Raw genomic sequence first — 26,944 nt, 5'->3', positions numbered from 1 at the left:
GCTGGATGACCTGAAAAACATGACCTGTGTGTGGTCCAGAGGACCAAGTTTGAGAACCACTGACTAAAGCTGGCCACACATGGAAAGATTATCTGTCCAACCAGCCAACTAGTTGATTGGTTGGAATGAAAATCTGGTAAGGTATGAAAGCAAATGACAATCAGCAATTTGCTCCCAAACGTCGGAAAATGGACAAAAACTGTAGTTTGAACAAATTGTTTAGATCAAACATTTAACAAACTTGTCTGACGACCATTTTCATCTGTTTTCTGGCATTTAGGAGCAAATTGCTGATCATCAGTTACTCCCATACGTTACCAGATTTTCCTTCCAACCAATCAACTAGTTGGCTGGTTGGATGCAAGTTGGTCTGGTGTGTGGCCAGCTTTAGAGCAGAGGTTCCCAAACTCCGCCATTACAGTCCAGGTTTTAAGGATATCCATGCATGAGCACAGGTGACTTAATTAGTACCTCAGTCAATTTAATTGAACCATCTGGATGCAAGCATGGCTATCCTTAAAACCTGGGCTGTAATGGCAAAGTTTGGGAATCTCTGGCAGAGTATGAGCTCATATTTGCAGGGGCTGCCCTTAGTTTTGGTCTCGTGTCATGGTATGTAATTTGTACCATGATCTCGCTCAATGTACAGCGCTGCGTAATATGTCATCGCTTTATACAGAGAGGGCTAAGGTAACGTGCGCTGCAGCGAGGTTTGTGAATGCTGATTGATCATTTCAGTGTATTTATGAGACTGAATGCATTCTGGGCCTGATTCAGAGCCGGACGCTATTTGCAGTCGTTCGTTCTGAAAATAGGGGTGGCTATTCAAATGAACCGTTCGCTCTTTGCGGTCTGTTCACGCCTCTATGTCTGAACGAGCGAACAAACCTTGCGGTCGTTTTTTTGGAAACTACGCCCCCTGGCCGCTCGCATCCTACGTCGTGTCCGCTATTAGATTAATCGAGTACATCGACCAGCGTATGAACTGCTCGCTATTCTTGTGGTTGGTTTTTCCTACCACAATCTTGCGAGCTGTTCTGACTATAAAATAACCCAGTGACGTGGTCAATGACGCTCCTGTATTAATTATGCACACCCATAAGACGCCCGTTTTGACCTTTAAGCACGCCTGCGTTCTGATCTCCACTCCCCGTTTTCAAGCACCTTCCCCTGTTACCACCCACATACTCCTCCTCCTGTCACTCAAAATAGCAGGCATTCGCTATTTAGCGAACAAACGATTTTCGGCCGCACTGACTGGTTCGCGCATGTGTATTACGATCTGTACGCATGCGCAGTTGGGCAAACATCGCTCAGAACGAACGAGCGGCTGCTTACGAGCGGCTCTGAATCAGGCCCTCTGTTTTGTCACAGGCGCCTTGTTAAAAATACAGAGTAGGCTGTTTCTCAAAAAAAAAGACAAATTCACTTAACAGTTAACACAATAGGTGCGTACACACGATTTTTTTGAACGATTTAACTATAATGACGTCGTTATCGTTCAAAAAATCGTTCAGTGTAAAATGATAAACGATTATCGTTCATGCGCGTTCACGTTTGACGATTGTAGTTCAGTTAGACTGGCCAACTGAACGATCTTCAATAGAAGTTGCAACGTTTTTCCTTCAACACACAGAAAATAGTTTATTAAGTAAAGTAAAACCAAATACTTTGTAAAACGATTTTCGTTCACTTTTTCAAGGGAAAAGCTGAAAAAAATCGTTCATTACTTACATCGTTGTGTGTGTATGCACCTTAAGGGGAATATTTACTAAAGTGAATTTTTAGAAATGGAGATGTTGCCCATAGCAACCAATTAGATTCTAGCTATTATCTTCTAGAAGGTGCTATTTAAATGTTAAGTAGAACCTGATTGGTTGCTATGGGCAACATCTCCACTTCTAAAAACTCTCACTTTAGTAAATATACCCCTTAATGCATTGCAAACACCAGCGATTATACAACCTGAAGTCACTGGTTGCTAGAAAACCGGGCTGCGTTCTCATTAATATGGATTCAAACACACAAAATGGCTGCCTTCAAACTTTACTGGCTGGCATATACTTTAAGGTAGGGATGTGCAGGCTCGGATAGGTTCGAGTTTGCACGTTGAGTTCGGATTTTTCCCCCAAAAAAAACGGAACTCAGAAAGAGGCAAAACGTCATCTTACATGGACGATCATCATTATTCCTGGACAAAAGTTAGGCACCCCCAGAGGGAGGTTAGGGTTAGGCACCCCCCCGGGGGACTTAGGTTTAGGCTGCGGGGAAGGGGGGGGATAGGTTTAGGCACTTGGGGGGAAGGTTAGGGTTAGGCACCCCTAAGGGAGGGTTAGGGGGTAGAATTAGGTTAGCAATACTTACCTTAGGGACGATCGGAATCTTCACCCTTGTCGGGCTGCTGCTGTCGGGATTTGAACCGCCGGCCATGCCCTTATCTGGCATGTGATGGGTACAGGATGCCGGCGTCGGATCCTGGCGGACAGAATCCTGACGCCGGCATCCCGACAGGGTTAGAATACAGACACTTGTCGGTCAGTACCCTAACCCTTCCTTCCAACCCTAGTGTCTAAACCTAACCTCCCCCCGTCCCGCACCCTAAACCTAGCCCTCCCACCTTAGCGCCTAACCCTAACCCTCCCCCCAACCCTGCTACATACTTTCGGGATTCCGTTTCCGGCATTCTGAGCACCGGAATCCCCGCGGTCAGTCTATTGAACGCATCCCATCTGGCACAGATACTTTATGTGCATGTATTTATGCGGTGAGGTAATCACTTGCATGCACACTGCTCTATAAAAGGTACAGGCACATTCTGTGCCATACAGTGATCGCAATCATTTGTAGTATCCTATAGTGACTTTGTTCTTTTTATTGCTTGGTGGCTTCTAAAAGACCTGTATCATCCATTGTAGGCCTATGGGCAGAAATGGGTTAATAACAATGTTATTTCTCTCACCCTGCACCATTCTTCCACACTGTACACACTAAAAACCTACCGTGATGCTTATCTGGCCAACATGGAAGCTGTTGCTAGACTACGACGAGAGCAACAACGCCTTCCTATTCCCAAGTAAGGTAACAGATGACTGTGCAACGCTCGCAGACTGGCTTATGTAACTACATTGTGAAAAACAACGGACATCTTTCACTACAAGCTGGTAACATCACTATCTCCTAATGGGAAACTACCCGGATATACCCAACCTTCTAACATCTATTAACTCCTGAAATTACTACTTGCGGCTGGTCCATAATCTACTATTATTAATACCCACTTATTCGGACATACCAGCCGGTCCACTATAACAACTTGTCAGATCTTACTTAAATACCAATGACCTGCTTTTTATATGATTTGTATGTATTATGTTATTATTGATATTTTCATATTAAATACCATACACTTTTAATGCAACTTTATCAAGCCGTATATTAAATATTCTATTATTATTTAGATTTCCTTAGTGCTGTACAACCCTGCTCTTTTTATACCTTGAAAACAACATTACGCAAGGCAAAAGATCAATATTTTAAGCATCTGGGAATAAGCTCACATAGGAAAAAAGCTCAAAGTAAAAAAAAATATTACAAAGAAAGAAGGGCTTTGCAAAAACATGACTGAACTTTCCAAAAACACAGAAGTGAAGTCTAACTATGATTTTTATTTTGCAATAAGCCGCCTTTGGGAATGTGAAGCGCGACATTACGATAACTTACCACTCATTTTACACACGCTAAAAATCAATAGTATTTTTTTTTTTCTTTTAAAAAAACAATCCTGCAGGCTGAATAATCCATTACTTTTAAATCGGGTACAAAATGTATATGTAGTCAAATACATGCATAATACTAAGCTGTGGATTGTAAGCCTGCGAGCAGGGACCTCTCACCGCATTGTTTGGTAAATACCCAATCTTGTCTTATTATGGGCATTTGTTCCCAACTGTAAAGTGCTGTGCAGTGTGCTGGAGCTATAAAAATAAATATTTCACTTATAAAAGGCACAACAAGGGTTCCAAAGCACCCTAATGGAGCATACACACGGTCAGATTTGTCAGACTTGTCAGATGAACGATTGAACGATTAAACGATTTGAACGGTTTTACCAAAGTTTTGAACGATTTGAACGATTGAACGATTTTTGACTGCATTAAAATGAATGGAATCGTCCAAGTCTGACTGCAAACACATCAGATGTCAGAAATCGTTATCTGACCATCGGGAACGCGCATCATTGATCGGCCATCGTTCAGGCATGTCAGATATGAACGATTTTCCTTCAGATATGAACGACTGAACGATTTTTAAATCGTTATCGTTCATATCTGAAGGAAAAATCTGACCGTGTGTATGCACCATTAGAGTAGATAACCTGACAACAAATAATAGAAGTACAGACTAAAACGGACAGGATATAAACGTACATAAATACATAATTAAAATGAGTACTTAACATAATTGTGTACAAAAGACAAAGGGGGAAGGTCCTGCTCATATGAGCTTACAATCTACTAGTACATAAGATAGTGTAGATGTGTCCTTTATACTTAGGCACACTGCAAAAACTTCTGGAACCCAAATTAAGGGCAGAATTCAATTGCTTCCAGCCACCTTAGCACATGACGGGGCTATTCAATTGTCGCTCTTGTCGGGCGTGATCAGCTGCCGGCAGACAATTTCACTGGGGGTGCGAGCTGAAATGGGCGAAGAGTGACTTGTTTGGGGTGCCAAATGGCACTTCTTGCAATCGCGGCCAGCACTTTGGTCGGGAGTAGCCGTTTTTATGCGGCTAAACCCGACCTCTATGGGTACGATCAGCGCGATAATCGGCACCAATTGAATAGCGCCCTGCGATCTCCCGTCACTTTAGACGGGAGATCGGGCGCACAAAAACAATTGAATTCCGCCCTAAGTGCTTAATTTAATGCTATGTGCAAAGTATTTATAAAACATTTTGGGATTTATTAATGAAGCAATGGGTTGTAAAACCCGACGCATCTGGTCATGTTTATGCCAGATATTTGAAAGGCAATGATTTTACTTGCAAGACACAAATTTGGAAAATAAACACGACCAGTAGAACATACAACTTTTTGCTTCAAGTTATACACACACACAAAAAAAAAGTTTGCCGTTGGCTGAAAGTGCGTCCTGAGCAGCTACACAGGTGCTTCCCAACGGCGCTGCTACACGAGGTCGCCTGGTGGTTAATATAGGTGATAATACTGCGGTTACCTGAAGAAGGTGACAGCATTTTGTCCTGACCTTAACAGTTTACTTTGACTAGAGGTAAAGGTGAGTGACGGGACATTTAAACCACACCCCACAGCTGCAGTGATTGGTGGCATTCTGCAGTTGGGGTTAAACAAAATGGAGATTTGCCGAAAAAAAAACAATTCGGTAGATGTGCTGGAATAAATCTCTCGCCAGATACTTTCAAGGCATTAGTTCCTGAAGACTTTACCATGTAAGGTGAGGTCGGCAAAGGACACGAGATGTATTTACACAGTGCGAGAAAGCCACATAGGCTAGGAGCAACGCAAGCGATAATAAACACAAGTAACTTCCTAACTATGAGCTCCCAATCTAAATGTACCGCAACATCTTCAAGCGCTGCACGCAGAATTGTGACCTACTTTACACAAACCCAAAGTCATCCGTGTCAGGTCTTTACTATATTATAGTGACCAAGAAAATAAAACACAATAAAAAAAATAAAATAAAAAAATCACTATAATGAAAAAAAAAAAAAAAAATGGGTGAGCTGTGCCGACATCTTGGCTGTTAAAGGGTTATAAAGTTTAGATACTTTTCCAAAAATAACCCTTCCTCGCCCTGTTCCCCCTTATTATTGTTTTGCCTGTGGTCACCGGAGAGGGGGGTCGAGCTGCACTCGTCTAATCTGTGCTGAGGCCTAGGAAAAGGGGATTAGAGATTGGAATACTCCAGCTGGAAGGAGCTCGCCCCTGGGCCTCCCCCCACCACCACCACCTCCTCCCATCCATCACGGACACCCCCTTATCTCACCTTCTAGATAGCAGCTGGAGGATGAAGAAAGTCCCTTCTTGGATTTGCAACCCACCAATTTTAAACAGATTTCCAACATTTTCATCTGTTGCATACAGGAGTTGCTGGATCTTTTTCTCCTCCTGCAGCCACCGATTATTTTCCTTCCCTCCAACATACGAAAAGTGCAGTGCGGGACAGGCCGCTTGGCCTTCAGTCAAATCCAAATCTTCTTGGAGGCAGATGGTTCTGCCCACTCCCCTGTTTCTTTGACGCAGAACTCCTCAAACTCCAAGGAGGCTCCGAACTTCATCGATCCAAGCAGGACTCCCTCCCTCAGAAAAGGAGAGGCTCAGATCCCTAGGAAGAAGGGGGAGGGTTCACTTGGATCCTTTAGGGTCAATCCCCCCCCCCCCCTTCCTACAATTTGACAACAGAAAATGATACCTTGGAGAAAGACAATAAGTACTGCACTCTTTAAGCTAAATTCTTGCTGACCGGATTAGGCTTCCTTCTCTCAGTCCATTAGGCAGCCTGTGTTAGGCAGGGAGGACTGCTTACGTGAGACTACCAACAAGGGCCCCCTTCATCCTCTGGCTGCCTCTAGTGATGACAGAGGTCTGGTAACGCCTACCCCTGCACAAAGCACGGTTAACCCTTGTCTAACAGCTGTGCAATCATTCCCCTTTTCCACACACTCCACTTTTGAAAGTGAAAGACGAGAAAAATACTGATGGGAACCTGCAATTTGCTCCAACTCAGTCACTAGGTTAAAACCCCCCCAATCCCTTGTGCTGGGGCAATTACTAGTCACACAAAACTTCTGAAAATAATTCCAGTGCTTTTGAAATGCACCTAGATGGAGCCCACCCCCCTCTCTAGTCTTTACATTCCTAAGAAGTCTATAAGCTGTATAACACACATTTAAAACAGGTCCCCGCAAGCTGTTGTGGGACTACAAGTCCCAGAATTATATTTAATCTTTTACTGTACTCCTGTAAAGGCTGGATGGTCGTCAGCAAGGGCTAGAGAACACGTAGAATGGCAAGCTGCAGCAAACCTCCAGGCTGGAAGTCTATTCTGGGACTTTTAGTTCAACAGAAGTTGGAAAGCGACCCTGTTACTGTCTAGGTCTACTCACCACTGAGGTGCTGTGGGTGCCAGGTGTCACTCTACCCTGGGGCTGAATTTTGGTAGCAATTCAACAAGTAACAGTAAAAAATTTTTTTACTAACAAATAACCATATTATAAGTAGATTATATGATACAGTATACATGTATCTAAAAAACTCACCTCTGCAATCCACCAAGTGTAATCTTTAAATAAAAGGACATTAGAAGTATATGAATTCTATTAGGTTACCCTCTTTATAGTGCAACTCTCAACAGCAGTACAAGGAAAAAAAAGTGGTATTTTCTTTAACAAACAAAACAAAAACAATTCATCAGGACCGGGCTGTTTCTTCCAATTAAAAGAAAAACAGCTGAAAAACATTCTTTAGCGCAAAATGTTGCTATAATTATAACGTGCTGGTTTTAAATAATCAAATATACCGTTTGCACACATCTCCCAGTGTAGTTAATTTCCCACTACAACAAGCCAATGCTATTATTAATCATTACTCAATACATACTGTGATACAAGGCAGAATATTGGCAAAGTTATCTAAAGTAACAAACATGATGCCAAACAATCGTTGGAATCTTTATCAATGTTGCCCACAGATATGGACAGAAGACCACGACCACTTGATTGTGTGAATGGGGAACTCATTATCAGGCTATATACCGTGGCGTCTATTTACTAAGCAGTGTTAGGAGACAGAGTGAAAAGTGATAAGGTGCCAGCCAATCAGCTCCCAACTGTCATCTCACAGACTGTGTTTGAAAAATTACAGTTGGGAGCTTTTCATTCTGTCTCCTAACACTGCTTAGTAAATAGACCCCAGTGTTCTGTAAGTAATCCGGCAACATGGCTGAAGCACTTTATGGCCCGATATCAGGCAATATAGCCTGGCCTGTGTGCGCCTAGTGCATCTCGCTAGTGTGCTCCTAGCATGTGATCTACTGGCTAGTGTGCTCCTAGCCTGTGTTTGCTTGGCCTTTGTGCGCCTAGTAAATCTGTCCAGTATGCGCCTAGCCTGTGATCTCCTGGCTAGTGTGCGCCTAGCCTGTTTGCTTGGCCATTGTGCGCCTAGTGCATCTGGCTAGTGTGTGCCTAGCCTGTGATCACCTGGCCTGTGTGTGCCTAGCCTGTGATCACCTGGCCTATGTGCGCCTAGCCTGAGATTGTCTGGCCTGTGTCCGGGATGTAGTTATGAGGCAGCCGGACTATATCCCGACGGCTGAAGCCCAACAAGGGCTTTAAGATAGGCGCTGAAGTACCGATTACTTTCTTAATCCAGACACCGGAACACAAAGATGCCCGAACGAGGTAAGTCCGGGGCATCCTTAGGGTTAGTCACGGGTGGGGCAGGGGGACAGGGTGTGTTAGGTTCAGGTTACATAGCTGGGTTAGCGATAGGTTTTGGGGAGGGGGAGGTTAGGGATAGCCACCCCTAGGGGGGAGGGTTAGGTTTAGGCATGAAGGGGGAATGGTTAGGGTGCGGGGTGGGGGGGGGTTCGGATTAGGTTACAAGATGGGAGGGTTAGGGGGAGAAGAGGGGAGGGAAAGTATACTTAGCCGACCATTGGAATACCGCTGTCAGTATTGTGACAGGAGGCATCTCAACAGCTGGCATTATATACTACTACCCTGAGTGCGCCTTGCCTGTGATCGCCTGGTCTGTGTGAGCCAAGTGCAGTGTTGGCTAACCTTGTCACTCCAGCTGTTATGGAACTACATAACCCAGCATGCACTGCTACAGTTTTGCTATTAGGGCATGCTAATACTGTGGCAGGGCATGCTGGGATATATAGTTCCACAACAGCTGGAGTGTCAAGGTTAGCCAACACTGGCCTAGTGCCCCAGGCTAGTGTGCGCCTAGCCTGTGATTGCCTGGCCTGTGTGTGACTAGTGCTTTTGGCCTGCCTAGTACGGTGACAGGCGACCTGTTAGAATTCGGGGGGGCCCTCTAGCCTTTAAAAGGGCCTCGCATTACTCAATCCCCGTAGTAAGTTAAATGAATACACCCATCTGGAATAAGGTATGAGCAAGGATTTTAACAAGAATCTCAAGATATTAAAAACTAATTACTACAAAGCAGGAAGGAGCTAGGGGCTGCAAGGAAGGGGTTGGAGGGCCGCTTGTTGCCCACCACTGGCCTAATATAACAGTGTTTCTGCCCGATCTTCTCCGATTTATGATTGCAGTGGTAGGAAGAAAAGATGGGAAAGAGATATATTTTCTATCAGCTAATTCCCTAACAATACATTAAGATATCCGTGTTCTCCCCAGAAAATCTTTCCAGCCAGGTGGCATCAAGAAGCAGCTGGGTGTGGGCCTGAGCAATACACAAATACAATTTAAATGCCCGGATACTGCCTGATTGCTTTGTCACGGCTTTGTAGATGCTAATATTTTGTAACAGCTCCCAGATAATGTCTCCACACATTTTGTGTTTTATTTTTGCAGCTGACGCAGAAGACGCACAGAACAGAGGGTGGACTCTTCAATGTGCTCTGGTGACTGTTCCCGCCCGGACAGTGCGCCCTTGCTTCCATTCTGGGGGGTAGGGGGCTCTTTGCCCTCCAGCCTGACACCGCCCTGCACTGTGACACGGCTGAGCGGTGCCGATGTCACTGTCACATGATCTTACCACCGGGGGCATCCGTACAGTGTCCGCCGGCAACAAAAACACGTTGGTGAGGGTGCCGAGCAGCAGGGGACGTGAGCATTGGAGGTGGGAATGCCGGATGAGGCTGCCAGGCAGCAGGGGGTTTCTTGCTAGGCGCTCTCCGAAAAAAAAAAAAGCCTGGGGAGAACACTGGACATACAGAGGTAATGGTTGTGTCTGTATATAAAACTGTTTTTGGAGAAATGTACTCCTTGGGACTGTGTATAAGCTATGGGGACAAAAAAATAATTAAATCAGAATTTTTGTTTGTCTGCCCATTCCGGAAGAACCCTACAAATTATATTTGTATATGTTATAACCTACATATGAAAATGATGATCACCACCTGTTTGGTAGGATTGGTTAATCATACACCTGACTATAATCCTACAAAATCCTTGACTGTGTGCAAGTGTACCTAGAAGAAATCATGCTGTTTTGAAGGTAAAGGGTGGTCACATCAAATATTGATTTGATTTAGATTTCTCTTCTGTTCATTCACTTTGCATTTTGTTAATTGATAAAAATAAACCATTAACACTTCTATTTTTGAAAGCATTCTTACTTTGCAGCAGTATTCATTTATATTTACACACACACATATATATATATATATTTACATACATACACATACAGGGGTCTATTTACTAAGCAGTGTTAGGCGACAGAGTGAAAAGTGACAAGAAAGTGATAAGGTGCCAGCCAATCAGCTCCCAACACTGCTTAGTAAATAGACCCCTTAATGTTGAATCTGACAGAAATTATATATATCTATAATATATATATATATATATATATATACATACACACACACACACACACACACACACACACACACAGCTATGTATAAAGTGCCATATCTCTGTAACAGTCTCCCTCCATAACACCACCATGTAATTGGTATTATTTTTCAAGTGCTCATTTCCAACAGTTTCGCACAATGTTCTACAGTGGATTATCTATTTCTATTTCTATTTTTTTATCGTTGCTTTTATTCTTTTTGCCTTTATTACTGCACGGCTGCTGAGGAATATCAATCTCGATATTGTGCAAAAAAGTAAAAAAAAGGTAATTTTTGGGTGGTAAATAAATGTATTTTAAGGCTTGCGACAACTCATGCGGCGCTTTAATGAAACGGGCTTCTTCATTTGCATATTACAACGTGGAGATCTGCGAGCGGCAATACGGCAGGAACAGCACAGAGGAAGAGGGAAGGAAATGATATATCACTGCACACTTAATGGGGAATCCGCGTCTAATTTTAGCATGGGTGCCAGCGTGTGTGTGTGAGACTCAACAGCTATAAAATTACCTTCCTTGGCTCTTTGAAACTATACAGTTACATCAATATTATACTGTAACAACAACACAGCGAGAATTAGCAACAATGAATGGCTGGTTCCTCAATACACAAGTAGACCTGTGATGTTCACAGCTATGGCATTACAGGGGAATGTTTTCTAATTAGAATTCTGCACAAAGCTCTAGATTGTAAAACAGAGTAACCTGATGACAAATCCTCTATAAACACAGGGGCACTGCCCTGGCAGAGTGCCCATATAACCCTCCAATAGTAAGTCTTGCTGTGCACCTTTCGCCAATTGAGCTAAGCGTTTAGTGGACTCGACCAATAATCCCAAGTATACAGCCCATCCATCACGATCATTATCCATTCACCTGGTTATTGGAAAGCTGCGTTCTCGTTTATACTGGACCTGTCCACTACAATGGCTTTCTCCGTGGACAGGTACAATTTCTAATATGCTAAAGAACCACTACAACCCCAAATGTAATTTATAGATATAAACCATTAAGGCAAATGCACTGACATCACGCTGCCGCTCTGTTAAAAAGTAAATGGACCCCCCCCCCCCCACTCCATTAAGCACAGCTGAAGCTCCTCCCACATCTTAAGGTCAGTATCCTGCTGGGAACTCAGACAGGTCGAAAAGCTGAAACTGCAGTCAGTGTGTAACAATTTTATCATACAATAATAGCCGCTCACCATACAAACCAACCTCAGATACTACCACAAACCTTAAAGGCCAAACCAAATCTCATTTGGGCATCCGTGTCTTCTTTACTACATTGTCCTAGTGCAGTGGTCAGGGAACAGGGGTAAATTACCCCACATGGGGTAAAAATGAAATTCCTGGGGGTAATGGACGGACAGCCGGGCATGCATATGACTTATTCTATAATATAGAATGATTCATATGCATGCCCGGCTGTGCCGCAGGGAGGCTCTAAGCCGAACGCCTGCTGAGATGTTATTACCAACGGGCGCCCGGCTCCTTCCATGCAGCGCCGAGTTAGCCGGAGGCTGGAGTTCTCTTCTGAACTCCAGCTTCCGCCTCTCTCCATGCGCAGTATGGGTGAGACGTCATGACATCTCTCCCATAATTCCGAGGAGCAGCCGGGCGGACAGGACAGTGGCGGATGCAGGAGCGGGGATTAAGGTTAAGTGTTTTTTGGGGGGGATTTTTGTACAAGCGGCACTACAGGGGCATATGGGGGCACTACTGCAGGGCATTATATGGGGGCACTACTACAGGGGCATTATATGGGGGCACTACTACAGGGGCATTATATGGGGGCACTACCACAGGGGCATAACTATGGGGACACTACTCTATGATTTCCTTCCTTTCAAATCAAGGGGGTAACATCAGCGTATCTAAATATATTTTGGGGTAAAAGGTAAAAAAGTTCCCTAACCCCTGTCCTAGTGTGAAAGTGTGGTTGCATGGCAATGTGACTAGTCTAATCGCTGTCCAATGCTACAAGTTGTACATTATAGCAATAGGGGTTAGAACCACTAGCAAAGTTCACAGGGAGGTCAGTAAAATTCGGATAGGTGATGTACTGAGCGAACTTTCTGAATTTCGCCAATCTCCCGAAACCGTAGATGTGTATGCCTCAGGGACCTGAAAATAGGAGCTGTTCCGTATAAATTGTAGACATATATTTATTAACTGTTATTTACATAGCGCACACATTCTGCAACGTACTCAGACGTACATACTATTTTTCTCAGACGCTAAATAACCTACCAGTATGTTTTTGGATTGTGGGGAAAAAATAGAACACGTGGAAGAAATCCAACCAAAAATGGAGAGAACATACAAACTCCACACAATTTGGGCCTTGGTGGGTATTGAACTCGAGACCTCGGAGCTGTGAGGCAGCAATGCTAACCATTACGCCGTCCGTGCTGCTCACAAACACAGGGATGCTTGTGTTGTCAATCAGGGTTATATAACAGCTATTTAATGGTGTGTGAAGCATATATGATAGTGTAGGGGCTTGCAGAAAAGGAGGGACCCTTATTTGCTGGGCTGAAGGCTTAAATGTTTTAATCAAAATATGAATAACAAATGATTACATGTGCTAGACGCACACAGTGTTGGTGATGAGCACCAATGACTATGTATTTCCATTTTGTCTTCATATATGGCATTATAATAAGGGTAAAAGCAAGTCTCAACTAATATTTATCCTCAGAATTTGTTTAAGCGTTTTGCCTAGTGTTGTGATGTCCTAGCTGCTATCTATCAGGGCTATATAAGGTCTTATTGGGTGGGACTCACAAGACAGCTCTTGTGTAGAGGTTACCCTCTGTATCTGGGAGGTAAGTAGACTTTAGCTGCAATGTGATGGGTGTGTGAAGCAGTGTAAGGAGGGGATCCCATTCCCTGGGCTGCAGGCTATGAACAAACTGCACATTCTTTCATTCGCTAGATACACGTAGATTTTCATTGGTGGTGACAAGCACAAACAACACTCGTATTTACGCTTGTGTAGGAGTCTGCCGTCCCCACAGGGCTGGGTACCATATGTTGACAGTCATAATGCCAACATGAGAATGCCGACTTGGTCATAACAGACGTCGATCATGCCATCATCATGTCGACATGTTAAAATGTCAACATTTCGTCCTTCACCTGGTGGCTCCAGCGGCGCCCTACCGGCCCTGGCAGCCAAGTGACTGTCTCTTCCGGGTCAGGGCTCTAATGCTCTGGTATTTCTCTGCTATTCCTAACCCTAATCCCTATACCTCCCTCTAGTGCCTAACCATATCCCCCCAATCCCCCACAGCCTATCCCTCCCGGAGTCAAATCCTGAAACGACAGAGCTGCTTGGGAGACGGGACAGACCTTAGCAGGAAAGGAGGACCAGCTGGGAGGCAAGTATGGGGAGGGGGCTTTGGGGCGCAGAGCGGCAGACATGGCGGGGAGGTGGAGTAGGCAGAGAAGGGGCTGAGCGGAGTAGTGGGACAAAACCGCAGGGTACAACGTGGGGGGGGTTAGAGCAGTGAGGTAAAGGTGAGGGAATGGTGGTGGGGGGGGGGGGGGGGCGAGCTGGCATAGTCATTCACACTAGAAATCTACTGCTACCCATAATATTATTTATAGATTTTAGGTTTCAAAGGTATTTTAAATACCATGTGTTCATTTAAAGACACAGAGTGCTTGGAGTTTCCATTATGCAATATTACATCAAGCACTACTCTATACCTCCTGGATATAAATAATGAATGCTGCTCTGAGGGGTGGACAGTGAGGAGGTAAATGAGATGATCACACACATCCTGCACATCTCAGATGCAATTCCTTCACATAAACTGCTTATCGAATTTCCCTTTAACGGTGGACACTGAGAGAGTCATATAAGCAGCTTTTTTATGGTCACCGCTATTTACGCTAAACTTTTAACCTCATTCCCACTCCTGTTCATCGATGTCCAAACTACATAATCCATGATTACGCCATAAAAATGTAAGATAAGAAATATAAATATATGAAGGTTTCCAAATAGCGACACACTTAAATCTGCCTTGGTCGGACTACACGGGTGAGAGAGCAAAATATACACATTTATGTAACGGCCTCGACTGTGTATAAGTGCATTAGTCTTTAGTGTCAATAGCAGCCGGCTTTGTGGTGCGGAACGTGACAGAAATGTCACAGATCTGCAGATAAATGGACATTATATCATTTTAGTGCCGCTCCGATTTACAAGCTCTACAAGCAGCCTCAAAGGCCGATCTTGTATAAGTTATACAGCCTGAGCTGAAGTTGTAATTGGGCATCTAAAATAGGGATGCGGTTAAGATGCCGGCGGGCGGGCTGGCGGATGTCGGTTTACCGACTCACGATCCTGAAGGGATCAAGATACAGGCATCGGCATCCCGAATGTAAGTATACTAGCGTTAGCCCGGTGATGGGGGTGGTTAGGATTAGGGACCTCCCGGGGAAGGTTAGGGGAGGGTTAGGGTTAGGCTGCAGGGAGGGAGGAGTTAGGCGCCACCGGGGGGGAGTTAGGTTTAGGGTTCGGGAAGGGGGGATTAGGGTTAGGCACTACCAGGAGAAGGTTAGGACAAGGCACCACCGGGGGAGGGTTATGGTTAGGAGGGGGGGGCGGGGGGGGGGGGGAGTTCTTACCGGCCCCTGTCAGGATATTGAAGATCGGGATGCCGCTGTCGGTCTTCTGACTGTCGGCAAACCGTCCAGCAGTATATATCATACCGATTTCTCTAAAATATGGCTTTATAGGAACTTGATGGAAAACAGCCCCTTAAAATACGAGTAAAGGAATGAATACAGCACTCCAGATAACTCTCAGGTCCAATATTTAAGCAACTTAGTAAATAGAAATTCTCTTCCCCTCCTCACATGAGATGGTTCTTCAAACAATTCTCCGAATTTTCCTGAAATACAATATATGGGGTCCTCTAATAATAATAATGAGAAACAAAAAACAAAAACAAAAGTATCTTCCTAGTGTCACTCATTGGCTATACACGTTATGAAGTTGCAGAGATATATTTTTAAGGTTGCAGGACGGACCATGTGATACGCACCTTTGTTAGAACACGTTGTGAACCCATTTGTCTATCAGTGTATAGAGCCTGAAGTTCTGTTATGTTTATATTACAAAAGCATTTTATACATCAGCACATTTTTTTTATTTACAATTTAAAAAATTAGTTTGACCCATTAATATTATTGCTGTGGATATTTTGCTTTGAAGAAAATACCAACTATGTTAATTAACAAGGAAGCCTGTTTCGCATCAGATTCATCCAGTTGGTTGTCTATAAGAAAGGTACATTTTACCTTAATCTGACTAGCCAGAGGCACAGATATCTCTTAACTTGATCTTTAATGACCAATTTGGTTACTTTAGATCAGTGTTGGCTAACCTTGACACTCCAGCTGTTATGGAACTACATAACCCAGCATGCACTGCTACAGTTTTGCTATTAGGGCATGCTAAAACTGTGGCAGGGCATGCTGGGATATATAGTTCCACAACAGCTGGAGTGTCAAGGTTAGCCAACACTGCTTTAGATCATTACGGATAGCCAGAATTACAAGCAAAAGTTATAGTGGGCATAGTGAAAAAATATTCCCCCCGTGATGACAGCATATATCTTCAGATCTCATATTCGAAGTTTCAGCATGAATATTTACAAAGGTCACTGGTAGTTTTTATGTAAGACAGCGCGTGTTTTAGTTTTACGACAAAAGTAGACAACGAGGCTGTGCCAGAGACTCTATAACAGAACATGACTTATTGTAGGGGGTGCCAGGAGAACCGCAGAGTATTTCAGGACAAGTGTGAGAGGGGGGTGGATGGGGTGCAGGGGTCTTCAACCTTTGGCCCTCAAGCTGCTGTGGAACTACACATCCCAGCATGCCCTGCAACAGTTTTGATATAACAGCATGCTAAAGCAGGGCATCCTGGGATCTGTAGTTCCACAGCAGCTGGAGGGTTAAAGGTTGAAGACCCCTGGGGTAGAGGATATGGAAGAGGACAGTCGGGGTACAGGGTAACCAGCACAACCCATCATTTATGGTCTACCCGCACATATGCAACATATAAAGAATATTGGAAACCAAAAACCTGGTTCCCATTGATGGACACAAATTGAACAAGCAGTATATATGAAGTCTGTCACAAGTAATGTTACTGCCTATTCCTCCACAGTGATCTTTGAGAACTATTTTTGGGTCGGTCAAGTTGTTATCACTGCCAGCAACTTCTACGACATTCTGTGCATCCACAAAACGTCCCAACTTCCTGGCTATGAGCAAGTAGGTAAAATGTTCCCGCACATCAGGCCTCAAATGTAGTGTCCGCTCAAGTTTTTAATTAAATTACCAAAGGTCATCTGCAATCAATCTTTCTGCTGCCTTTCGGTTGAAATACATCACTTAACTGTTCTGCAATAATGCTGCAACAAGTAATGAAAAAAAAAAAATAGCAAGGGCAATCCTGGTTTTCTGCAAAGTTCAACTGCAGTGAGCGGGATATTGAGATCATACAAGAAACGTTTCCAAATCTCTAGCTCAAATGGGGAGAGAAATTACCAGCAACTTCAATAATGGGCCTATAGCTCCAAAGGATGGAAACAGAAACATGATTGGCATTAATAATGTAGGGATATGAACTGAAAAACAAAAACTGAAACTGAATTTAACGGCAGCTGCAGTGTTAGAAAACGTTAACGTTATCTGCAGACGTAATGTCATTTTGTTCTGATCTCATCTAGCTGTCCATTAGAAAAGGTTATCAGTACTTCCTAACACCCTTCCCATTAGGTCTTACTATAATATCCATATACAGTATGTCAGTGTCTAACCTTGCCAGTTAGCCACTTTTTGGAGAATGTATTTCATTGCTCGTCATTAGGGGGTGGGGGGGTCAAATAAAAAGAAATTTGTTCTCCTCACATGTAATGGCAGAGCCTCTCGCAAGTCTGCAGAATGGAAATGTAGACACTGCTTATTATGAGCTAAAATTATTTTTTTTTGTGTGTTACATTTATTTATTACCTGGTGCGGAAAGTAAGTCTGACCTTTGAGCAGAAAGCTTTTATATCCCTGACAGTAATCGAAATAAAATTACAGACTCATTCTGAACCTTAGGGACGTTTCTATAAGGTTATCTTGGCCTCTTGAGTTGTAGAGATAATTGAATATAATCTTGAAGACCTTATTAAAGTGCAGTCATTGTCTACAAGGCAGATACGTCGTGGGCTGGAGCAATTCCTTATAAGAATGCAGCTGATCACTTCACTGGGAACTGTTTGCAGCACTTGAGGCATGAGGCATGCTGTGCCTCATTCTTCAGTTCTACTTCTGGCTCCTACCACTTGTCCAATGAGCTTGAAGCCAACAAATTTTGCACAGAGCCATTTTTATATGTACATACACGTATGGGTTATTTATTTCTCGATATTATCTCGTTCCCGCTACTCCTTTTGGCCCTCCTCAGTTCCACTCTAACTCCACAACCCATCCTCGACCCCTACGTACCTGAGGACCCCGATTAAGTGCAGTGAAAACCGATGACCACCTGGTTTCAATATAGTGCACGTATCACAATGTTTAGGCTGCCAGAATCAGTGCAGCAGCCAAGAGATGACATACGTGCAGCTTAACTTGAATTATAGGTGATGAATGTAAAGCTGGGCTGGAGTCCTGAAACGCACTGCACATTGGCAGCAGATTCTGTCAGACAATGCACATGGAGGACAGCAGAGATATTTTCAAGGCAGCAGGAGGAGAGCATTGAGGTAGACTGAGGCCACAAGGTCTGGCTGTAGGGTGGGGGTGGGGGGGGACACAGCAAATGTCAATGTATCAATACTTTTACAGGTTTTGTTGCTGTTACACAATTACAGGCACCTCTTATAGATTTTAGTCTGAAATGTCATGCATGCGTGTACGTATGGTTCTGAGTATATAACATGTGAACAAGGTAAAGAGGCTTTAGTTCTGGTACAGACCAAACACCAGAATGGGGAAGAAATGTAATATAAATGACAATTAAACTGGAATGACTGTTGGTGCCAGACGGGTGTTTGAGTATTGCGAAAAAAAACACCTAAATAAGAGAGGACAGGGGAGAATGGCTAGACTGGTTGAAGCTGGCAACAGTAACTCAAATAACCAATAAGTGACAGCAGGGGTGTGCAGAAGAACATCTCTGAACATACAGTATGTGGAACTGTAAAGTGGGTGAGCTACAGCAGCAGAAGACCACACTGAGTGCCACTCCTGCCAGCTAAGAACAGGAAACGGAGGCTACACTGGGCGTAGGGTCACCAACACTGTGCAGTTGAATATTGGAAATAAACGTTGCCTGGTCTGATGAATCTTGATTTCTGCCGATGGTATAGTTGGGTGTAGAAATAATGAATCCATGGATCCATCCTGCCTTGTGCCAATGGTTCTGGCTTACGGTGGTGTAATAGTGTGGGCAATGTTTCCTTGGAGCAAATTGGGCCTTTCAACACCAACTGAGCACCATTTAAATGCCACAGTCTGGATTATTGCTGCTGACCATGTGCATCCCTTTATGGCCACTGTCTACCCACCTCCTAATGGCTACAGCAGGATAACACGCCATGCATCTCAAGCTGGTTCTGTGAACATGACAAAGAGATCTGTCTACACCAATGGGGTTGGGTACGGGATCCCGTTGGTCAGGATGCCAACGGTCAGAATCCTAACAGACTTCTGTAAGTATTATAACCCTTTCGCAACCCTCTCCCCCTAATCAACCCCTCCCGCAGCCTAATCCTAATCCTCCTGTCTCAAAGATTATAGGTGATGCAACTAACCCACCCCCTCACCTCCGCAATTGGTATTCTGACATTGTGCCTGTCTGCATCTTGACTACATCTCCTCCAATGGCCTCCACAGCGAAAAAAATAATAACATACCCAAGAGAGAGTTGGTTTCATCGCTGGATAAAAGCTGACAAAGTTTTTGTCTTCTTTGTTTCAAAAAACATTATTGGAAAAGAGAACCAAATAAGAATGTTATTCTTTGGGCCAAAATGTGTTTGAAATTTAAAGCGAACCAGTCATCTGTTCACAGTGGAGACAGGGGCGTATCTACCCAATGGCCAGGATGGCACTCGCCAGGGGCGCCGACCAAAGGGGGGGCGCCGTCCGGCAGTGCCACCAGCAGCCAAGGTGGACAAGTCCCTCGGCCTCTCAAGTGTAGGGCAGACCGCAGTGAGAGCGGTCTGCCCTACACAGTTTACAAACAGACAGCCGCCAGCGTCGTCCTAGGGCGGAGCCTGCTGGAGCTCACTAATGAGCTCCGTCTTCCGGCTCCCCCCGCAGCATGTGATGGGAGATACGTCATGACGTCTCTCCCATGCAGGAGGAGAGCGGGCCGGAACTCAGAGCGGACAGCGGCGATCGCGTCTGGAGCGGGGATCAGGTAAGTTGTATTTTTTTTCCTGAGTGTGTGTAAGCCTGGCACTGCGGGTGGTGTGGGGGAGTGTTTCAATTAAATAGTGGGAGGCTGCTACTGGGGGCACTATATGGGGGGTGCCAACGACTGGGGGAACGGTACAGTGGTGGGCACTACTGGGGGCAATTTAGGGGGGGGGTGCCGCAACTGGGGGCACTGTACAGGGGTGGCCACTACTGGGAGCAATTTAGGGGGCGGTGGCCACTACTGGGGGCACTGTATAGTGGGGACTACTACTGGGGGCGTTGTATAGGGGGAACTACTACTGGGGTCAATGCAGCATAGAGGGGACTACTACTGGGGCCACTGTATAGGGGGGACTACTACTGGGGGCACTATATAGGGGGGGGGACTACTTCTGGGGGCTATGCAGTATAGTGGGGGGGATTACTACTGCATAGGGGATGTCAGTCCATTACATTGCAAGGGGCACTTGGATCCCTAGATAAACCCCTGAGTGGAGACAGCCATTTTGGGGGAGTGAGAATCAGGGACATGTCCCATTGGTGTCAAAAGTTACCGAACTGTGTATTTACTGAATAGTAGCTCTGCTCCCAAAAGGAATTACCCACCTTTTGTATTATGGTTTATGATGCATGATAAAGTGAGCAGAGAGGCTTTGGCTCACCCCTCTGAGATCTGTCTACACTCTGACATCCTCCCCCTCTGCTAACACATTTCATGCTGAGAGGTGTAAAGCTGGGTACACATCTAAAGATTTTCTGTCCAACCATCCAACTAGTTGATTGGTTGGAATGAAAATCTGGTAACCTATGGGAGTAAATGATGATCAGCAATTTGCTCCTAAATGCCAGAAAACAGATGAAAATGGTCGGTCAGACAAGTTTGTTAAATGCTTGATCTAAACAATTTGTTCAAACAACAGTTTTTGTCCATTTTCTGGCATTTGGGAGCAAATTGTTGATTGTCATTTGCTTTCATACCTTACCAGATTTTCATTCCAACAAATCAACTAGTTGGATGGTTGGACAGAAAATCTTTACGTGTGTACCCAGCATAAGTCTCTGTGTATTGAAGACGGACTGCCTGGCAGCCATTTTTGTCTGCCAGCCAGAGAGATTTTAAAAAGGAGACACAGAATGCTAGGGAAAATGACAAATGCCTGCATGCAAAAACAAAAAATTAGACCATTAAATTTGCTATTTAATAAAAAATAAAAAAAGTCTACTGTTTGTGGTATTAATGCTTCAAAGTTTATCCCTCTCTTCACCAACTTACACTGGGAAATTGACCTAAAAACCTGATCCAAGACGACATTCCTCTATATGTTACAGGCAGAATTCTCAATGCTACTTTGAACACAAACGCAGTAACTGGAGCTGCTCCCAATTAGGATGCTGCAAGAATTTTAATATGAATTCCTACAATGACGTCACCGGGAAGGGTGCCAGCCACGAGATCTCAGCTTGCAGGCTCCATTCTATAGTGTTAAGGAAATAGCAAGTGGCAAGGAATGATCAACATGATGAAAAACACTATTTTACAGGGGAAGTATCATTCAGTTCCTCCTAGGGATAAAATGTAAAGTGATGAGGACAGGTTCCGTATATGTTTGTTGACATTTATCATGACTTCATTGACCATGTCGACATTCATGAAATGTCGTCATGCTCCGAATATCAAAACAGTGGGCCCCCGGCGATCACTTATCTCTATTCAGCTTCGGAGGTTAAGTGGTGCCTTCTGGGTCTGACAGTGTCAGGTGACGCAGAGTTCTGGTATGCCCTATCGCCAACCCTCCCCCTGCAGCTCAACCTTAACGTCAGCAATCTGCAGAATGTTGGCACTGCACATGAATGTCGACATGATGACTGCACGCTGATGGGGAACAAAATACTGCCCACACTACACATATATGATGTGAAGTTATTAAAGACTGCTAGAAGACAAACTTTGAACCCTTTGAGCGGAGGATGTGGGACCTGCAGTCACATGTAGAGGACATGATGCACTATTTGTAAAACGCTTTTAGGATAGCCTCCCTTAGGGTCACATCATCAAAAAGTGAGTCTGTAATCCTAGAAGACCCTAAGACTGATGCAATAGGGTCCAGATAGCGTGGCTGGCTGATGACCACAATCAGCCAGTGGAGTTGATTTAATTAAACTAAAGGTGGGTATCCACTAGACCAGGAATGGCCAACCTGTGGCTCTCCAGCTGTCGTAAGACTACAAGTCCCAGCACGCACTGCTTCAGTTTTGCTATTAGGGAATGCTGGGATGTGTATTTTCACAACAGCTGGAGAGCCACAGGTTGGCCAGGCCTGCACTAGACGATATGCTCCATGAGCGATATCATCTGGTGTTTGCCCTGCAGTGCCGGGCTCAATGTTGTTGACGACACTGAGCCCGGACACTGAACGATATCGTTCAGTGCCGGCATCCGCCCTCATCACCGTACTTGCAGAATCTGACAATATCGTCAGGTTGCCCTGCAAGTACGGGCGATGAAAGATATAGTCAACAACCAGCGCATCGTTGGCGGCATACCCACTGGACGATATTGCGGTAGATGAACGATAAGATACCCTCCTTAAGACAATATGTTACAAATAGAGGTAGTGCTTTAATGGCAGCTGGCAGTGCAGGCGTTAATGATTAATACCAGCTTCATTCATCATTTGCTATCTTGCTCCACCCCAGTCTCTGCAGACCTATACAGTTCAGGCGAGGGGAACCTTGTAGTCCTGTTTGGGATGAGCTAGTTCCCTTATTCATTCTTCTGGTATTTGCTGCATTGGGTCGGCGCACGATGAAGTCATCCTCTCTAAAAAAAAAAAAAAAAGACAAAAAAAAAAAAAGACGGGGGGAGATGAGGTGGTTTGATGGATGCTGATGGCCCTCTGGAATGTGTTGTACATTCCTGGTCCCCAGGAAATGACATGATCACCAAGGGACAAAGGATGATAGATTCACCTTAAACTTATGCAGCCTCTTTTCATAAAAAGTTTGAGACAATTAACCCTTAGTCAGTCACGTGGAATGAGAGCCAGGCCGAGGCCCCCAGTTAATGCCTACTTGAAGTTGGCGTTGTTGCAGCAATCTGCAAGACTGATTTAATTGAAATCTTAGCGCGCATCCATCTGTTCAAGTCTCTCTGTCGGTTGACTCTCTTGATCGGAAAAGCTTAATTTGCAGGAGTCTAGTCATACAATACCATAACTCATCCCGCCTGTCCTTCATTTACAAGCAGCAGGATCCCACCAGAGATAAGGCTTCGGAACGCTAATCTTCCCCAAGAGTCGCTTGGAAATGTGCTCCTTAATAAAATAATATTGTTTCTCAATCCCCGCCCCCATTGTCTTTTATAACGTCTGCTTCCACCTCGCAGAGGAGCAAAAGGTCCAAGTCTGCGCTGCTGAAATCTCTGGCAGTAAAAGGATTACGAGTAATACGGTATAACTGAAAAAGAGCAGAACAAAAACTAATGATAGACGACGACAAAAAAAAAAAAAAAGTATAAAACGTAGACGATGCAAAGCTGTGAGGATAAGAGAGCCCAGAAAATAGGTAGATTTCTTTTTATTAACGCTTTTTTCTTTTTTTAAAGTTACGGCAAACAAGATACAATAATCCTGTCATTTGCCGAGACTGCTGGCTGCGGGACACCCATAGAAAAATATAGAGCTGTGAACAGTGTAATTACCAAGAAATGTGAGTAGAGGCACCTGGAGAGAGGGAACATTATCAGCTGCACTTGGAAGGAAGACAGGGAGGTGGGGAGGATAATCACACTTACAATGCACAACTTGTAATAGTGTCAGAGGAAGAAAAAGTTAGGAGGTCACTTGACTCCGTTATTGTACATCAAGGGATATATTTACTAAGCAGTGGATTTTCAAAACCCTCCATTTTTGCAGCAATTGTGCCTGCCAGATTTAAAAGGGCAATAATATGTAAACGCAAGACCAGCCTGATTTTGCCTCTTACTGTCATTGCCCTTTAAAGTATGGCAGGCAAAAATCGGATAAAAATTGTGGGTTTTGAAACTCCATTGCTTAGTAAATATACCCCTTTGTGACAAAATAAAAGCCCTGACGATACCTCCCACTGTCAAATAAAATAAAGACATAAAAGAGAGAGGAATGAATTCGTAGAGCATTTTCATTTTTCGATATGACACGCTTGTCCATTAGCGTGGCAGCTATTTTCATCACCGACTTATGCCGAAGAGAAATTACCAGCCAGGCTCTCTCAATGCAAATGCTGGCATAAAAAATAAAACATTATGATCTTCGGCTTCGGAACACTTCGGCGCGTTTTTCTTCTGCTGCCGACCTCCTTCCTGTAGCGTCCGGTCGGCGGCGGAAGCCGACAGCGAGTGCATGCGCAGTGTCAGCTTCCCCCCGAAGAAGTCTTTCACAAACGTAAGAGACCTCAACAAAACGTTGGGGATATAACTCACAGGGACATCGGCTACCGCAACGGCTGTCCCTGCGAGTTCCCCTTTGTACGGAATCGTATGATTTACCGCCGGCCACCTGGCTGGCGGTTCCAATCCCGAAAGCGGCAGCCCGGCAAAGGTGAAAATCCTGATCGCCCTTTTTGGTAAGTATCGCTAACCTAATTCCCCCCCTAGTCTCCCCCCAAGTGCCTAAATCCAACCCCCCCTTCTCCACAGCCTAACCTAAGTCTCCCGGTTGGTGCCTAAGCCTAACCCCCACTTCCCCTAGCCTAACCCTAAATCCTCCCCCGGGGGTGCCTAACCCTATGCCCCCCCCCCCCAGGAGCCCATAACCTAACCCTCCCCCACCTCGGCTGTCCGCACCCAGCTTACCTTCGATCGGTATGCCGGTTGTCCGGCTCCCAGCGTAGGTCTAATGACAGGCGTCGGGATTTCAACTCCTGTCATTAGTACCTTGCCGGGATTAGACAGTCGGGAAGCCGGCGGTCGGGATTTCGGCCGTCGGCTTCCCCTTTGTACATAGCAGGGATATGTCAATAAAAATGAAAGCATCAGTCACTAAACGGAGCCTTAATAATTGTGGCAGTTTCGAGATTATTAGTACATAGGCCCCGAAGCCAAAGTAACTCAGTGTAGATGGTCTCACATAACAGGATTCCCATTTCTGGGCTGATTTTCTAGTAATGTCATCACAATCACAAACGGATCACTTACAATTTGGGGGTGCTAATAGTCGAATACAGATGTGTCCACATACAACTTGACCCCAGAAGTCGTGTTAGGCACAACACATGAGCGCCATTTGACTCGGTAGCGCAGAGCGTCTTTTCCCACGACTTTTCCACTTCAAATGTGTCTTATTCACAAAGCGATGCTAACAGGATGCACAAGCAGCTTCTGCTGATTGAAATAATGTGTGACTGGCCTATACTCTGTGTGACTGGCCTATACTCTGTGTGACTGGCCTATACTCTGTGTGACTGGCCTATACTCTGTGTGACTGGCCTATACTCTGTGTGACTGGCCTATACTCTGTGTGACTGGCCTATACTCTGTGTGACTGGCCTATACTCTGTGTGACTGGCCTATACTCTGTGTGACTGGCCTATATTCTGTGTGACTGGCCTATATTCTGTGTGACTGGCCTATATTCTGTGTGACAGGCCTATATTCTGTGTGACAGGCCTATATTCTGTGTGACTGGCCTATATTCTGTGTGACTGCGGATGTATCTGCATGCGAAATGCTACGTTACAGTGTCAGCGGCTGTAACGCTAACAGCATTTCGCATCCAGATACACCCGTAGACGCACAGAGAATATAGACAGGACGCATATCATTTTAATCAGCAGAAGCTGCGTGTGAGTTCTATTTGCATCGATTTGCGAATAAGACAAATTGAAGGGGAAAAAGTTGCACGAAAAAATGCTCAGCGCTACAGAGTCACGCCACGGCATGGCACAACTAGAAGGGCTGTTTAAGGCACAAGGATGTATATGTGGACATATCCGTATTGCAGAAAACTTCCAAAACTGATATCTAGAGCGGTGTGCTTGGGGTAAAATGCAAAATGCTTAAAATTAATATACAGGTATTGCACTTAAAGGAGTAAAGCCACGACTTGACATTAACCCCATCTAATTAGTGTGTGTGGCTACTTTCAGAAGTATACAAGCCTCAGACCACCAGGTGTCATGTCAAGCGTTAGAGTGGTGTAAAGCATACCGCAAGTGGACTTTGGAGCAGTGGTATACGCGATCTCTGGAGCGACGAAACAATCTTCAACATCTGAGAGCGGCTGATCTGGGATTGGCAGATGCCAGAAGAACACTTCCTGTGTAACATTCCACTGCAAGGCTGATATCAAGTACGGTATTACCCCCGCCACTACATACTGATGGAGCTCCTCCCACTCCCACAGGACAAACCATGAAAAACAGTTTTGTGGTCTAGGGTTGCTCTGACCTGAGGCTGTGGGAGGAGTGTACCTACAGTAGCTTTGCTGAATGGCTGCACTCTAATAAGCACTGAGTAGATGACGGGTGTACGTTACCTCACATATAACCCATGAGATAGGCTACTTGTCTATAACTTTACATTTTACAACATACAAAAAGCATTGGAGTAACTGTACATGATACGCATGAGGTTATGCACAATCAGGGCTTCGGAACGATTTTCCTGGGGGTGGGGGTAACAAAATTGTTCAGACGTCCCTGCGTCCACCCCCTCGCCCCTCTCTCTTATCTGCTGCTGTGCGGTCTGGGGCTATGCTTTATAACAATAGGCCGCACGGCCCCTGCACTGCATGGAGAAGGAGGTGTAATATGTGGCCTTTTAACTTAAAGACCACATATTACACCTCCTCCTCAGTACAGTGCAGGGGCTCTGCAGCCAATCGCTATAAAACACTGCCCCTGACCGCTCGCAACGCCTTTCAAACTTTTTGGGGGAATG

At 44.7% G+C, this 26,944-nt stretch overlaps 1 protein-coding gene across 5 annotated transcripts in view; it reads right to left on the bottom strand.

The window, feature by feature from the left end:
- Nucleotides 1–26,944, bottom strand: part of ABL1 (ABL proto-oncogene 1, non-receptor tyrosine kinase) — a 153,663-nt gene that overhangs the window by 34,196 nt on the left and 92,523 nt on the right. For 2 of the 5 annotated variants that reach the window (XM_088453313.1, XM_088453315.1), the window contains exon 2: nt 6,031–6,369. The exons of 2 other annotated variants lie outside the window; for them this stretch is intronic. In XM_088453313.1, the coding sequence (XP_088309439.1) occupies nt 6,031–6,187 (157 nt within the window). In that variant the 5' untranslated portion in view covers nt 6,188–6,369. Of the gene's footprint in view, nt 1–6,030; nt 6,370–6,456; nt 6,589–26,944 lie in introns of those variants that run through there. One more of the 5 variants, XM_088453314.1, reaches the window with a different exon arrangement.

This window comes from Taudactylus pleione, unplaced genomic scaffold (assembly GCF_031769625.1).
Source record: "Taudactylus pleione unplaced genomic scaffold, aTauple2 ptg000579l, whole genome shotgun sequence".
Lineage (NCBI taxonomy): Eukaryota > Metazoa > Chordata > Amphibia > Anura > Myobatrachidae > Taudactylus > Taudactylus pleione.
The sequence above is the reverse complement of the archived record's forward strand: the minus strand, read 5'-3'. Positions and strand labels throughout refer to the sequence as shown.